General features: G+C 33.7%; 1 protein-coding gene across 10 annotated transcripts in view; it reads right to left on the minus strand.

Moving 5' to 3' along the window:
- LOC131034092 (acetyl-coenzyme A synthetase, chloroplastic/glyoxysomal) overlaps nt 1-16319 on the minus strand; it is a 301799-nt gene that overhangs the window by 157087 nt on the left and 128393 nt on the right. For all 10 annotated transcript variants that reach the window (XM_057965460.2, XM_057965458.2, XM_057965464.2 and 7 more), the window contains 4 exons: nt 13794-13895; nt 13573-13661; nt 7091-7181; nt 4582-4695 (listed from right to left, as the gene is read on the minus strand). In XM_057965460.2, the coding sequence (XP_057821443.1) occupies nt 4582-4695; nt 7091-7181; nt 13573-13661; nt 13794-13895 (396 nt within the window). The remainder of the gene's footprint in view (nt 1-4581; nt 4696-7090; nt 7182-13572; nt 13662-13793; nt 13896-16319) is intronic.

Genomic DNA, 16319 nt, shown 5'->3' on the forward strand with positions numbered 1-16319 from the left:
AGTGATTGGTTTTAGGTGATGTCATTAAGGGGGAGTGTACATGACATCACCTTGTGGCTGAATCCTAGGCATTATATGCTCCAAATTCAAATAATGCTTGGCCTTAGGTGATGCCATTGAGGGGGAGTGTGCATGTCAATGACATCACCTAGTGGCTAAATCCTAGTTTTAAATCCTATGGGTAGGCATATGTCTAAATGGGCATGAAATAAGACCTATATAGGCATTAGTAAGTCCTTTAAGCCTATAGATAGGCATATGTAAGTCCTTTTTTGTTTTAAATACTGCAGGTAGGCATTAGTATGTCCTATGGCATATTTGTGCTTCAGTCCTACAGGCATATTGTAAATTCTTCTCCTTGTAAATCTTCCACTTGTAAAAGCATTGTATTAAGTCCTATGGGCACTATGTAATGAACATGGGAGAGGCTAATTTGAGGAGACTGCGACTCCAATATAAATTTTAGGACCTCATAGCATCATTTTTAAAACGCTGGGATTATAAATTATGACAAGATGACTTTCATGTAGTCCGCAATGCATGATCTTCATGTTGGCATATATTTGTGTCCCTATTTATCACTGTCAAAGAAGACCCACGTTACTGGGGTACTTCATTTTTTTCCTTTATGGAAATTGACATGTGATCCTCTATTGACATTAAGGGGGAGTGTTAGAACATAATGTTATTAGGGATCACATCCTTATAACATTTATATATATAATTTTCTAATATAAGGTTATAAACCTTATATAGTATATGCTTTATAAGCATATCCCATTTGAAATAATTATAATCTAATAATTATTAGATTATTAATTAATTATGAGTGGGGGTTATTGAAAAGGTGTGACTAGTGAAGCCACCCTTCCTCCTATATTTAAGGAGGTTCTCTCTCATTTGAGAGATGTGTGAATTTGGAGCTTTATGGTGAGTTGTATCACTATGCACAAGAGGTATTATTGGTCATGTGGAAGTATTGGAGGAGTATTCCCAGGTTCAAGTCTATTTTATGATAGACTATTTTTGTAAGTGTTTAATAAAATGATGCTTTGTGGGGTTTTTTTACCCGAAAGGGTTTTCCCCATGTATATCTTGTGTAATGTGTACATTTATGCATGTATGTTTCTCATTTCATTTACTTTATGATCTTGTTTATAATGATTAGTATCCTGAGATCCTAATTTCTAACAGAATCTTTGTCTATTTTTGCAAGTTAGCATGGTTTTTTGGCTCTCAATTAGAATAGATTTCATTTCCAAGTTGGTAGATTGAATGAAGGATTTGATAAAATTGCTTAATGTGAAGTTGATCTGTTCTTACTTTTTATAATTGGATGATTTTCAATTATTTTGAAAAGTTAGCTTGAACCAGTAAACAAAAACTTAACTTCTATTGCTATATTCATTGTTCAAAATGTTGGTGAATATGAGTGATATGAAAATATTTTGAACCCCTTAGAAGATAGCACCATTCTTGTGTAGTTGTTGAATTTGGCAAAACAAGAATTGGTTTTAAATTCCACTTTTGCAATTTTTGTCTCCAGAGTTCATAGGATTAAATCAGGATTAGAATTATCTTCTTAAACCCTCACCCTTTTTTTCCAAGTCTTAGCAGAAATAAGATTGAAAAGAGCTTATCGCAAAATCATTCCAAAAAAAAAGAAAGTTAGGAATCAACAAAAGCCTTAGATTGATTAATTCTTTGAACAATTACGCAAGTCCCCCTTGAGATTACCAGCAATTCACAATGAACAAAATGAGACTATTTGTACGCATTTGGGAACCTTGGAGTCATCTTTGTGATCACACAATTCAATTGTTTAGCACATAGAAAATTTTGATCAAGAGACAATAGGATATCTCTAGGAATGTTATTCTGAGTTGAGCATGCATAAAAACCACACCAACAGGTACCAAAGATAGTAAGTGAGAATATATTGGCAGCTAGATGCCATGAGGTCCTAGATCTATATAAGCAAGAAAAGGATAAGTTGATAGATGTTCATAAAACCTTACAAGAAGCAAATCGCGTTGTAGTAACCAAACACTTCAAGGAACCAGAAGACAAAGGAAGAAATGATGAGTTTGAGGAATTGCATAACATAGATGACTCGAACCATTGTTCAGAGAAATCAGATAATGAACGTTTGGAAAAAGATAGGTTTAGTTTTGGAAACAAGGATAACTTTCAGCTTGCTAATAATCCCATGTTTGAGGTTGAAGCTAATGTGATTTATGATAATCCACTCTTTGAGTTGCATACAAATGCTCTTCATGAATGTTGTGTTGGGATTGAAGACATACGAAGTTGATATCTGTTCCCTACTCTTTTTCCTTTTTTTTATAAATCTGAAGTTGGTATCTGTCAAACAACATCATGTCTAACATAAATTTGATGAGAATAAGACTTGTAGAGTCTTAGGGACGACCTATAGAACCTTGAAGCCTATCCTACCCATAACCATAAGTTCCTTTGTGTTTACCAGCAAAACACATGAACCATTGAGTTATCCCGCAGTCAAGAACTGGCATTCTAAACCTTGAGGTCGCCTTCTTGTGATCGTTTTGGTAGCACTATAAGCCTCCTTATGCAAGAAAGAATGGGATTATCTCAAAATTCTATTATGTGTTAATCAAAAGAGTAGAAGTATGATTTTCGCCATCAACACATACCTCCTACACAAAATAGTTATTGTTGCCATTGTTTCCCCATGGTGATAACATTAGTTGGTGACCAAGTGGTTGTTGAACCATTGCTAGCTTTATGGAAGCTAACTGTGAGAGATCCTACAAATACAAATCAAATTCTTGCATCCACCACAATGAATAGTGATTCCTACCAACATTCTAGGATATTGCTATACAATTATTCCTATAACATTATCATGGGTGCAATAGGTTGGAGCAATTGGGATTTACCTCTTGACATCTTGAGGGAATATATTGAGCTTTTAGTACTATGGTTTTACCAATTTCTTTTGCAAATCAGGACTAAGTTTGACAGTAATATAATTAGTGTGGATGGGAACAATGAATTCTCCTTGGGATTCCATGGGAGGCGGATGTAGATTGGACATAAACATCAGATTGTTGTAATCAAAGTGTTGCAATGTCAGTGTGATGGTTCGTTTCTAGGGTTGACTTGGAATCCTGGAATCATTTGGAATTCAATAGTTGTTAAAAATAAACTGGGATTTGATGATTTTCATAAACATATTCCAATTGGTGGTCATCAAGAGATCATTTCTACTAGTGTATGATGAGAATACATTCTAGGTAGATGGCACTATAGACCTTGGAACCCAAGAATTATTGTGGCAGATAGATTGCATGACGGTGGACTGTTTCATAGTACGATAGAGTTTGACAAACTTTATGATGTCAGTATTATTAGCATGAAACAAGGAGTAGGTGTGGGAACATTCTATAGACTCATCTGGGACCCTGGTATCAACATGAAGGTCTAAGATTGCTTGCGGGCAAGCAATTTCACAATTTCTTGCATTGCAAATATAGTGTTCCCTGAGCTCTGCTGCAGTAAGGAAAGGTTTGTTTGATCTTCAACAAGGATAAGTACATTTACTAACCCTAAATCATAAACTATTTGGAATATATATTCATACTATGAAAGAAGATCAATTTTGGTGAAGGAGTATCATCCAAGATTCCTTTTCTCCATATGGTTGCAATCAGATTAAAAGGTCCTTATTCTTCTGATTGTCCCACAAATTGTTGATACACAAGAAAAATAATGGAAAAATATAGAGATGATAAGAGTTCTCAGATTGTAAACTAAGGAAGCCAGATGAGTGAAGAGGTAAAAATTAGTAAAGAATAATGGTTCAATGCAGGTATTTGCTGCACTGAGTAAACAAAAAAGAAGAAATGAAATGGTCACATGGATATTGTTCTTATTCTTTTCCCAAACTTGTTCATTTCGGGCTTGAAAAATGCCCTTAGAGTCAGGAACACTAAGAGAATTTGATAGACTGTCCAAGAAAGAAAAAAATGTTTTTTTTTAAATCTTACAAGGAATGATGTGGATGCACTATTTACACTCAAAATCCAGCTTCATTAATCAAGAAATAATTGCAGATTAATGAATGTAAACAATGCAACTCCTTTAGTACAGAGATTGTCTATCAACAAATACAGATACACGAGAAAGAAGGAATGAATGAATGAATGAAAGAGAAATGCTTACCTACAAACTTGCTTGACAAATTGCAAAATAGTGAAGGGCATCATGAAGTGAACTACACTTAAACAGAACTGAAGAAGGAAAGAATTAGTGAAAAAAGGAGTTCTAAGCATCAACAGATCAGCGAGGAGGAACATGACTCAAAATTACAGCAGAATAAATAATATCGAGTGAAAAGAAAGTAAAAGGTCAAATTAATCTAACAAAATCTAATGAAAGAACATAACCAACAAAAGGGGGTGAAACCACTTAAGGTAAATCTAAAAATGTAAGAAAATAAAACACACTCTACCAAAAACATTTCAACTTCTGTATGGGTAATAAAACTTTACTAAAATATTAGTAATTAAAGAAAGATGAAATGTGAATATGTCTTGCCTCATCTCCAAATCGCATAAGAGAACGCACTAATGTTGGTGCAGTGTAGAAAATTGTAACTTTGTATTTGTCAACAATTTCCCAACATCGTCCTGGATTAGGGTAGTCTGGTACCTACAGAATTAATCTTTGCTTCATTAGTGAAGTTTTTATGTGTGAGTTACTTATGTCAAGGACAAGAGATATGAAATTTAATATATGCATGCTGCAGCAATGTTAACAGAATATTCAATAAAGAATGGAACTTCAAGAATAAGTCAAGAAGACTTCAACTAGATTGTTTAAAGCATGCTAACCTGGATGCCACATTCCATTCTAAGTTTCACATAAAGAAATTATTATGCTAAAATAATTTTCACTATTACAAAAATAAAAAAGCTTGACAATTTTTTTTTTTATATATATATATATATATGCTCGCAATGAATGATTAACTTATCAATGCACATAGACAATTACAACCTATACCTTCATATAGAATTAAAATCCCAACAATTGTGAGTAAAAGAATGATATTATGACCAAAAACCATAAAACCATGACATACGAAGCAGTGCAGCAAGTGGAATGTGCCTTTATAAGAACAAGTTGCTCCATAATGGCATTGCATATCTTAACACCATACATTTCAAGCAGAAATGACTTTCTCTTATACATATGCGTTGTTTGATTTCTATCCCAATGACATTATTTCCTATGAAGTGGCATTATCCTCAAATGTAACAAATAACTTGTCTTGCATCGGTTATTGTAAGGAAATTTTTGTTTTTATCTCTTGTATTAGTTTTGTGCAACTTATAAAACACAACCCTTGGCAATTTGATCTAAATATGCATTGATGTCATCTAATTCAATCACATTATGATCCTTTTCTCCTCCACCTTTCTTGCATGAAATGATTTTTTTTCTTGAACAAATCCAAGGTAATTGATGCAATTTGGGTCAATCCATTGCAGTTCTGTGTGAATAGTTTCAGACGTGCTTTAATTGCAATCACAAGCAAAAGCACTATAGAGCTAGTATAAACTGCATAGGTGGTTGTTGACCATTCCAAGCATTTGGAGGTATTTGATGCCCTCAAATTGTTGGTCGCCCCTGTTTCCCAGCACCATTTCATGCTGAGTATGACTGAATATTCTTTGCATACAAAAAACTTGTCTTTTCTTATCATTGGGAGGGTGAAATGAAGTGTTGGGTTATTGTTTAGTGTTTGGTGGCCTTTGGGTGGTATCATATGCTTGTCTGGTGGTTGTTATCAGGGGTTTCTCTTGCTTTTTGCGATTGTAACAGCCTATTATCAGACCTGTAGCTCAAGCTTGGTTTGCCTGGAAGTGATAACAGACCTGTAAAGTGGATATCTCATTGCTTTTTGAGGCTGGTTGAAGTGTTGGGTGAGTTAGTTGCTGGTGATCGCTTGGTGGTTGTTGTTGACTGAACAGAGTTTTGGAGGTGTTTCAAGTGTCTTTAATGACTGTACAGTCCCATATGCTTCTAATTGGAACTGCTGCTACCTTTCCTCTAATCTGCAACCTCATTCTTGAAGCAATGATGTATTTGGAGTGCTTTTAGAAGTGTTACCAATAGTCATCAATGCCATTTCTTGCATTTGGAGTGTTTCATGAAACATTCTCAAGCTTGTTGGAACAATTCCAGCGTTGAAAAGTATCACAGACCTGCTCAGAAAACTTGCTATATTACCTCTTAGGCTATTACCAGCACCTTTCCATCACTATATATATCACACCTTGCGGATGTTCACAGTTTTGTGATTTCACATGCTAGTTGGTGTTGTTTATCAGAGTGGTTCATGCCATTGTTATGACAGAAAAATTCTATCAGCCCTACTAACTTGTAATATTCACTTATGACAGCTGAATATCAGTATCGGCATGTTTAATGTTGTTATCACATTGGCAAAAAAAAAAAAAATTTAGTTTCTAGGGTGGTTATTACTACACTTCCTTTTGCAAGGGAGACAACTGATAAGGTGTAAACTTGATCAACATTATAACAAGTTCAACACTTTCTGACTTGAAGAAATTTATGATGTTAAAATGGCATGCCTGGAATAATGAATATACCAGCTTGTTTATTACCTTTTTTGATGCATTTGACTATACTGCAAGTAATAATCTCGTCATGGAAAAATGATCACGGTATTAATTGAACTTATTTGTACTGTTGAACAGGAGCTTCCACAATGTTTTAAATTTGGAATTAGATACTTCATTTTGTAAGATTTTTATGTGTGTATTAAGTTCTCTCTTTGCTGGCTAATTTCCATGAGTAGTCATTTCTACGATGACCTTTCTCTCATGTATATTCGTCATAAATAAAAGGCAAGTTAAGCCACAAAGTGCCAAGCACATCTTAGCACTAGTTGCATCAAATTATACTACCATATGCAAATTTTATTGGCAATTTACATTTGATATTGCAATCTAATATATGATTAATCAAAAATAGAAAGGAAAGATGGAAAATTCTCATATGGTTGGTGTACACTTACTCCTTCATAAATCACAATCGTTGCTCCATTTAGAAGAGGACCGTATGTTACATAGCTATGTCCAGTGATCCATCCACAATCGGCTGTACACCTGCAAGGTAAATCAGCACAAATGCCCTATTTTCAGACATAGAATGAGTGTTAAATGAAAAATAAATATAATTCTCATCTATATATAGTGAGGAATTTTCATACACAATTATTTTCTAAATTCAAGGGAAAAACAGTACTCCAAAGAAGATATGGATTTATTTTGAATAATTTTTGCTGAGGTGGTAATAAGCAAAGGAAGAAAACGATTATTCTCCTCATGTTTTTATTTTCTTATTTTTTTCCAGATTAGATATTTATATAAACATTTTACAATCTTAGATACATCTCCTTTCCATTTCATCACCTAGGGCTACATACCACAATCATTTACAAACATCTAGTAAAATTTATATCAGTAGACTCTTTTACCAACCATATTAAAAAATGTACTAAAAACTGAAGCATTAATGCCCTCATAGTGCAAATTTTCAGAATTGATGTAGTTTTGCTGTGCATAACTCATCCCAGAAGCTGAAGTTTCCATCTTTCCAGTTTGTAGTGTTGTTGTGAATGCAGGGTTTCAAAGTTTGTTGTGTGAGCAGATTACAGTGCACTATTTCCAGATTCCTTATAACTGTTTATTGCTGTTGTTGTGACTATTCATCAGTTTTCTGTACTTAATCAGATATATCATTAGTAGGAGCTAGTGTTTCATGCTTTACCATTTTTATGTTTCCCAGTGCAATCAAGTGTGGTAATATTGATAGATTTGTATGTGAATTTGTTGGATGCAAAAGACGATAAGTTATGGTACACGGCAGCTAGAGGTTGTACAAATTATGTTATTTGTTGATAGTTACCTTTATGTTCAGTATGGTGAAATTTCCCTTTGATTTGGTCATCAAATTGTCAAAATTGGGTGCATAGTTTGTGTAGAGTATTGATAAAACTTTGTGGGTATTTCAGTTTATGCTGCAAAATAAATTCGTGAGGGTTTCAGAAGCATATTTTGCTTAGAAATTTTTGTATCATATTTTGAAATCACATCAACTGAAAGTGAGATTACAATGTGATATCCTTTTCACTTTCCGATCACCTAGTTCTTGTGATGGGAAAAGTAAGATCATACAATAAAAAGACCTACATATCAAATTAAATTAGAGTGGCTGAAAGTAAAGTACTAGGCAGCATGCCAACTAATACCACTTATTCAATGGAGTACATATGCAATAATGAAAATGAAAATAAACTCTTCCACTTATTGTAATGTCCCCATTTTTAGCAATATTATTTCATGAGCTTGTGGCTAGTTTCTAAGTTTTCCTATAGACTTCTAGGTGTGTTGGGGAGAACTCCACACTTCTTGTAGGGTGTAGGTTTAGTATTTTAAGATTTCAATTTTTAGCAATGAGCTCAATTGGTAGTATGCATCGCTATGACACTTTCAATAGTGTTTTTAGACTCATGGGGTGTTCTCCAAACATCTTGGAGAGCATGTCTATTTTTGGTAAGTCACCCGGTTCGCTCTAATTATCATCCTACATATTTAGTATCATCCCAAAGTGATCAAAGTTTGATTTTGATTCAGTTTCAGTGCTTTCCTGGCTGAATTATTAAAAATTAATTAATATTTCACTAAAGTTGTCTAATGTTGAGAAATAATAAAAGGACAACTTAGTGTAATAGCTCGTTGGAAAGGTGATAAAGTCTTTTAAAATTTGGGTGTCTAATTAAGGGGCCCTTTGTACATGAAATGCAATTATTATTTCAAAAAGGTCATTTTTGAGGGAAAATAAATTATTAGAATTTCTGAATTGCAAATTTCCTCAAAAAACACTATAAAAGGAGGTGTTCAGGATCGTTAGTGCATATGCTGAATATTTGATACTGTTATGTTGTTGGGTTAAACCCAAGAGTTCTTCCATAATCTTTGGATGAAAAACTCTATAGATTTCTTGTTTCAGATTTTAAAGATAATCCCTAGATAGATCGGTGTAGTTTCATTTAGGAATCACCATTGGGTTTCAAGTAGAGCTTTTAGTTTAGATTTCATAATGAAGATATTTGATGTTTTCTAGTTTGCCGATTTTTTGGGTGTGACTGTTTTAGAACCCCTAATGGTTCTGACCTAAATTTTTAGTTTGAAACACTTAGGAATTTTATCAAACAGTTGGCAAACAATCTCTTTCCAGCTGGTAAATGATTTCTTGTTAGAGTTTTTGTAAAAATAGCAAGTTAGAAGTAGTTAGCAGATTAGGAGTAGAAGTAGAATAGGTCTGCTGGACATGAATTGTTGTAATGGTAGTTGAAACAAATAAATAAACATTGAAGTATGGTGTTTGTCATTTTTTCTCTTCTATTTGCATGGTTTCTCTTCATTTGGTTACTTAGAGTTCAGTGATTTTAATGGTGAAGTGTGAAGGTATCTGATTTGATTTCATGTTCAAACCATTGGGGGCTTGTTGATTGTAGGTCTCTGTGCATGGTTAGTCTAAACCCAATACTACTCTTAGTTCAACTATGGGTGTTTGTCTCAGGTTGCGCCAGAATTGGGTGCTTGAATCAATACCCATAGTCTGAAAATCCTTTTATCCCTTGGAGCTTGCACTATTCCTATGTTGTTTTGATTATATATCTCTGGCTAAGAAGGAATTGGTTTATTTGAAATCTATCTACCTGCAACATCAATCATTACTATCATAGTCCTTAGGCCCTCTAAACCATATCCTTTTTCTTTTATTTTCCCATCCTAAGAATCAAAGCATCGTCAGATGCAAGCTATCTTGTTGTATCCGTAAGTCCCCTCGTGTTTACCAACAAAACACATCACCCTTGAGTTATCCTAAGCAGTCAAGATCTGATAGTTGGAACCTTGTGGTTATCCCCTTTGATCAATCCGAACAGCATTGGGGATTTCCTTATTCAAGAGAGGATAGGATACATAGCATTCTATTCTATGTTGATAAAAGAGATCAGCGTGTGACATTCCTGCGTCAACAAATCCCTGCCAATTGATTACACATGTGAAGGGAAAACTACACTAGTCAACTATCAAAACGGACAACATTATCGATCCCAACCTCTTGGATTACCCTATCTATTAGATTTCACAAAGCCTCAACATTTTTTATTTCATGCCAAGCATCTATGGACATTACGATCACCAATGTGCCATTAGAAACTACTTAAATATTAAAGAGAGTCCTATTCTTCCATTTTTCCATCCAATTGATAAGATGTAGCATTTACTTGTCGATACTTTCTTTTGATTTTCAACCACAACCCATGTGTTTTTATGACTTCTTTTGGAAATGACCCATTGTAATCCATAGTTATTGTTGTCTTAAATCTCGTCCTAGAAATTATCAATGCATTTACCAAGCCTTCTCATTATGAGTTTTTCACCATATTGAAGGGAAAATTATTGTATTATTATAAGGTTTTCGCTATCACCACTATCATAGCTTCCTTCTCCTATTCTTTTCTCATTTCTTCATATCAAAAATGCGAAGTAGAGCATTCATTTATTTTGCAACCTATTCTGTTACTTCAAGGCACATCTTCAGATTATGTCCAGGTATTTTAGCAAGGTGGAATTCATCTCTTGATTTATCTTGTCATAACAAGCTAGCAAGAATTATAATAGACGTAGCTCTTGATAACATTTAGTATCCCACACTTCCATGGAAGGCCTTTCCTACAATTCCTTTGTGTTGAACTTAACATTGTTGATTTTAACATTGAAAAAAATCACCAAGCTTTCAAAAAAATTGTTTTAGAATAATGACAAACATTTATAAGAGAAAGTAGAATAAAAATATATTAAATAAATGATAGAAAGCAAGGGAGGAAGTGGGCAACATTTTCCCTAGGTTTTCAACTTTAGTAATTTCAAAATCAATAAAAGAAAAAAAAAAGAAACATATTGGTAACCTTTAAAGGTGCCTTAAAATCTCCTTACAAATCCTTTGAACAACATGTTTTGTCACCTAGATGCTAAAGACATCATCTATTGGGTGAAATAAAACAATAAAATGTCAAAAACAGATTGATAAAATGACAAATCATAGGGCGGTGGCAGAGGATAGGGGGTGGGTTTCTAATTTCATGCCAAGCAAGTTTCTGCTAGAAGCCCATGTGCCTACTTGAAAAACTTGGCCAAGCCTTTGTAAAATAACTTGAAAGTCTCAATGAGAACTCGGTGCATGAGTTATGTTGACTCAACATGACTTGCAAAAGAACTTGCGAGTCAAGCTAAGTTTGCCAAGTACTTAGTGATTTTTTGAACTCTGATATAGATGTGTAATGTGTATGTGCTGACTTTTCTTAAGAAAAAATTTCACTTTCATAAGAGGAGAAATTATTATAATAATATTAAATTATTAAAAGATCAGGCTTACAATTGTAATAAAGCCACCTTAGTGGTAGGTGTTTTCTTTCCATTTTTAGTCTGTTTTTTAGCTTGAAATGAGTCATGTAATGTTTTTAACTTTATCCATTTGGGTGGTTTTGTCTCCAATCTCTATTTAAAGAGATGAACCTCTTTGCTATAATTATCCTGTTACTAAGTACAATATTAAAATATTGTGTTCTGTTAATTTTGCAATAGAAATGAATCATCTTGCAGATCTAGTAATCCAACATAAAATTGCCTTATCTGAACATAGTAACAATCTAAATGAAATAAGTAGTCACAAAACCTCCAACCAAGTTTTCCCAATTTATATGACTGGTTATCTTGTAAATGGAGCTCTCGATTCTCATAATCTAGAAGACTTCTACAATCAACATCCTTTCAAAGTGCATAGATTTAGCTTGGGTATGAAAGTATTCCAGTAAGCATATTGATTCAAGTGCCATAAACCTCATGATTGGCAAGAGAAGTTACTAACACTTGAAATGAATAATACCAATAAAATGCAAATTGCTTCACAAAATAATATGGTTTATGCAAAGGCGATTGAGTTCATTTTTTCTTTGGGAAACAATACAATGTATGAATCCATATGAAAAGGTGAGTTTTAAGTTCATTTTACTGATAAGCATGTAGGTCACAAAAATATGTTCTATATGTACCTGGTTCAAAGAAAAAGGAAATAAAACTAGGGAAATTTGACTAATGAAGATATGTTGATCATATTTGATAAACATGAGTGCTTGATATGTGATAGGCTTCATCAATTTGTATGTAGGTTGAGGAATTTGCAAATATGGATTGTATAGGCTTGAATATTTGTAGCAAGGTAAGAAATATTTGATGGCCCATTCAAAAAATATGGCGTAATATGACAAAGAAAGATTGGAAATTAGACAATGCTCTCCCATGTGTTCAAACTTTAACCTAACTTTTTTCTACCAAGGATAGTAGCGATAAAAGATGAATATCTACTACGAATATGGAATATGAAATCCTTAGGAAAATTAAAGCTTACAGCCTTGTTTAATACCCAGTCAGCAAGGAGGCTGTTAGTTGAAGGTGGCTTAATAGAGTGAAAAACAAGGCTGATGGCTCTATTCTGGAAAGTTTGGCATAGAGTACAATGAAACCTCTCCCCTGATCGAAAATTTGTTAACAATTAGGATTATTTGGTCTTTGACAGCTCCATTTGGCAGGGACATTCATAAATGGATGTCAAGAGCATGTTTATAAATTATGACTTGAACGAAGAGATTTATTGATACCAAATACAAAGAATAAATTTGGAAACCATTGGTTGCATTATGGTATAAAACATGGACCACATCCATGATCAGTACATTAATACTTTTCTCATATCAAATGGCCTGTGTTGGAGCAGTTCAGATTCTTCTCTCCATGTGAAGAAAATTATGATTAACGGACATCTATATTAAAATTCCAAACAAAATCAAATGTCAATTGTACCTTATAAACATTGGTATAAAAAGTATAATATTTAAGAAAACTAGCAAACTTGATGAATACTATATACTAGACGTCATGTTTGCCACATACAGGTAAACGATTAAATGTAGAAATTAAATGCACATAACATAATGGAAATATATTAAAGAACCAGTCCCTGTATTAATTCAACAGTCCATGTACATGAAGTGCTTATAACATCACACCCAGATACGACCATCATGATCCTACTTCGAAGGAAAGGTATGCAATATATAATACCCGAAGGGGTGCGACCAACCGTCGCGTCCAACTGCCCTTCGGGAAGACTAATTGACTGCCGTAACCCACAATTACCGACGACAACATAACATAATACGACAACATAGCATAATGATTATTCCTAACAAAAGTCATTCCATATATAGCCTATTTTTTTGTCTAATCCTCATAGGATTTCTCATTTCAATTAATATGTAAATACTATGTCCAACATATCACAACTTTAGAATTGGACTTGAAAATATGTAATCAAGAAGAGCATAATATGCTACTGTTACCCGGTACTTTATATCAGCATACATACCAGTATACATCGCTTGGCTTGTAATCAAAAGCATATTTGAAGGTTGTGGCCGAGTAAACCATGTACCCACCAGTAGTGTGCAGAACGCCCTATAAAAAATAAGTAATGAAAACAATAAGTACAACCTAAATTATAAAATAAAGATAAATTTAGAATGAAGTGGGACCAATAATCAAAATTATTGAATTCTTGTAGTATCAAGGTATGAAAAAGCAAGACACCTTTGGCTTCCCTGTGCTACCACTTGTATATAAAAGAAAAAGTGGATCTTCCGCATCAACCCATTCAACTTCACATGTCGTTGAGTAGTTTGAAACTGCTTCCTGTTCAAAAAGAGAGCACAATGGTCTATTGAATTGCCAATATTTATTTCTTCAAAATTACGTAATCTATAATTCAAATTCTTATTTTGATTAAATGCATCATAACTAAAGTGTCATTTACTGGCCAATAAACCTTTTTAAAATAAATGCTTCCTAAACATGCTAAAGAGTTTTCAAATCATTCAGCATAGGAATCCAAGTTGATTCTCTAAAATTCAATACAACTCTAGTGGTCCCGCAAGCCCACTCTGATGACTTTTATATTGTTGACATGTTTCATGGTCTTTGAACACTCTCCCGAGGTTCATGGTATCTCTAGGATCACCAATTCATCTCCACTATGTGTCACACACTTTCACAGTTTTGCAATACAATCTACTTAGATCTGATGTGGCAAATCCAAAGACACATTAAGCATTATGTAGTCTTGATTGTCTTCTTTTTCCACAATCCCAATATAGAATAACCAAACTGCTAAGATCTACACACAATTCATGGCATGTTTACTAATATATGGCTAAAGTATCAATTGCATACAATAATAAAAACTACCAATGCATACCAAAAAGAATAACAAAATATACATAATAGTAGCTTTATTAAAATATAGTTTTCTTGCATACATGTAGATCAAGGAAGCCAAAACACTTACTTGATCTACAACTATTTTATATAGCTCAACAATCGTAAATTAGAACAAAGTCATTGGGAGCTACTGCAACTAAACATGAACAACTAACCCAAATCCAAGAAGCTAAAAAAAAAATAGTCGGCTCCACAAATTAACAAAACATTACAAAGTCTATTTGTGCTAATGACATCATCCTTCACAAAAGAAGTCGGATTCTTAGCAAACAAGAAAAGAAAAAAGATGATACAAATCACATAGTACAAAGGATTTTTTTTCTATAGTTTTGAGGAATGGGAAAGGAGGAGGTCCTACTTGATGAGTTTTCACTTTTTTAGCCATAACAACATCATCAAAAACTTGAATATTCCACAACAAAGAACTAATGAAGATCCTAGGAGTGTTGATCTTCTGATGCAGTAAACTTGAAATCTACAACTCACTTTTTAGCTATAAATTTAAAAAAGGAGCTTATGGATTGCACTGTGTTGAGTGTGCATAGATTTGTGCAAGGTAGATGTTGAATTGTATGGTGAATGTATCCACCACTAACCGTAACATTTGACAAATTCTCATAGACTATTAAAGCAATTATATGCAGTTTTAGAGATTCTACTTTGAGTAACTACTACCGTATCAAATGAACATGATGTACCATTGTATCACTCTATCATAATACTATCCAATATCCACAAATGTACAACTTCAGAAGAGGGTTGTACCACTACTGGACAAGCATATACAATTAACTTCAAGTATATGGAATCAACAATGTTATCAAGTTGTACAAATCCAACATGAGTGTTTGAATTCTTCAAGGTATTCAAGTCATACGATAGAGATAGTGACACCAAACATAAAGCATATGACTATTCTTCTAAACTTTATATTGATAGAGGAATGTTGAAGATGTGTAGATAGTACTGCAAAAGAACTTCCATTAGGAGCCTATATAGCAAGGAAGTCACATTAAGAGTGTACAACGGGTCAGTAGACATGATGTTTAGTGGAACGAGGGCATGTGGGAGATTGTATGATGGAAGAAGTAATTTAAGGAGCTTGACCAACAAGTTTACCTCAATTAAGAACTCTCTTAGAAGTTAGAAGAAAAGGAGTAATATTGTTATATGCTTCCATATTCATAGGCACTTTCTAGCACCAAACAATCTTTGCATTTGGATACCTCTTCAAGTCTTGGTAGATTAGATAATGAGGAAATGGGCATAGTTGTTCAACTCAATAAATAGCAACGCATTACCTCTTGAATTTTCTCCTTTCCTAATCAAGTTCATATTAGTCCTTTCCATGACAAATTATTAGTTGATGAATGTTTTCTTCTCAATCTAAATAGTAATTTTCATCCTTAATGAGATGCTTAAATCAAGTTCCCTATTTTCTCAAACCCTAGATGTTTCAATACTATAGTAGGAGAGAATGTCTCAACCATACAATATGAAGCATGTATGACAAAATATGTATTTGTAGAGCTTTTTAATTTAAATATTATGGGATAAGGACCTTTGAAACATTTGTTAGGACATGCATCAATTGGCTCAAGATTCAAAATTCTTGCTCATACCTTCATTGGTCGAGTTTGTTTTTGGCAATCTCGATAAGTCCACGTAATAGATCATATTAATAGCTTCCTAGCTTTGATTGTAAACTTTTAATTTTGAACCCCACACAATGCTTTGTTCGATGTTTGGAGAGATTGCTGGTAGTATGCTGCAAATATGTGCTTGAGAGATATCTGAGAGATGTGTTGTCATTGATGTCAACATATTTCTCTGTCTGTG

This window comes from Cryptomeria japonica, chromosome 10 (assembly GCF_030272615.1).
Source record: "Cryptomeria japonica chromosome 10, Sugi_1.0, whole genome shotgun sequence".
In the NCBI taxonomy this organism is placed as follows: Eukaryota; Viridiplantae; Streptophyta; class Pinopsida; order Cupressales; family Cupressaceae; genus Cryptomeria; species Cryptomeria japonica.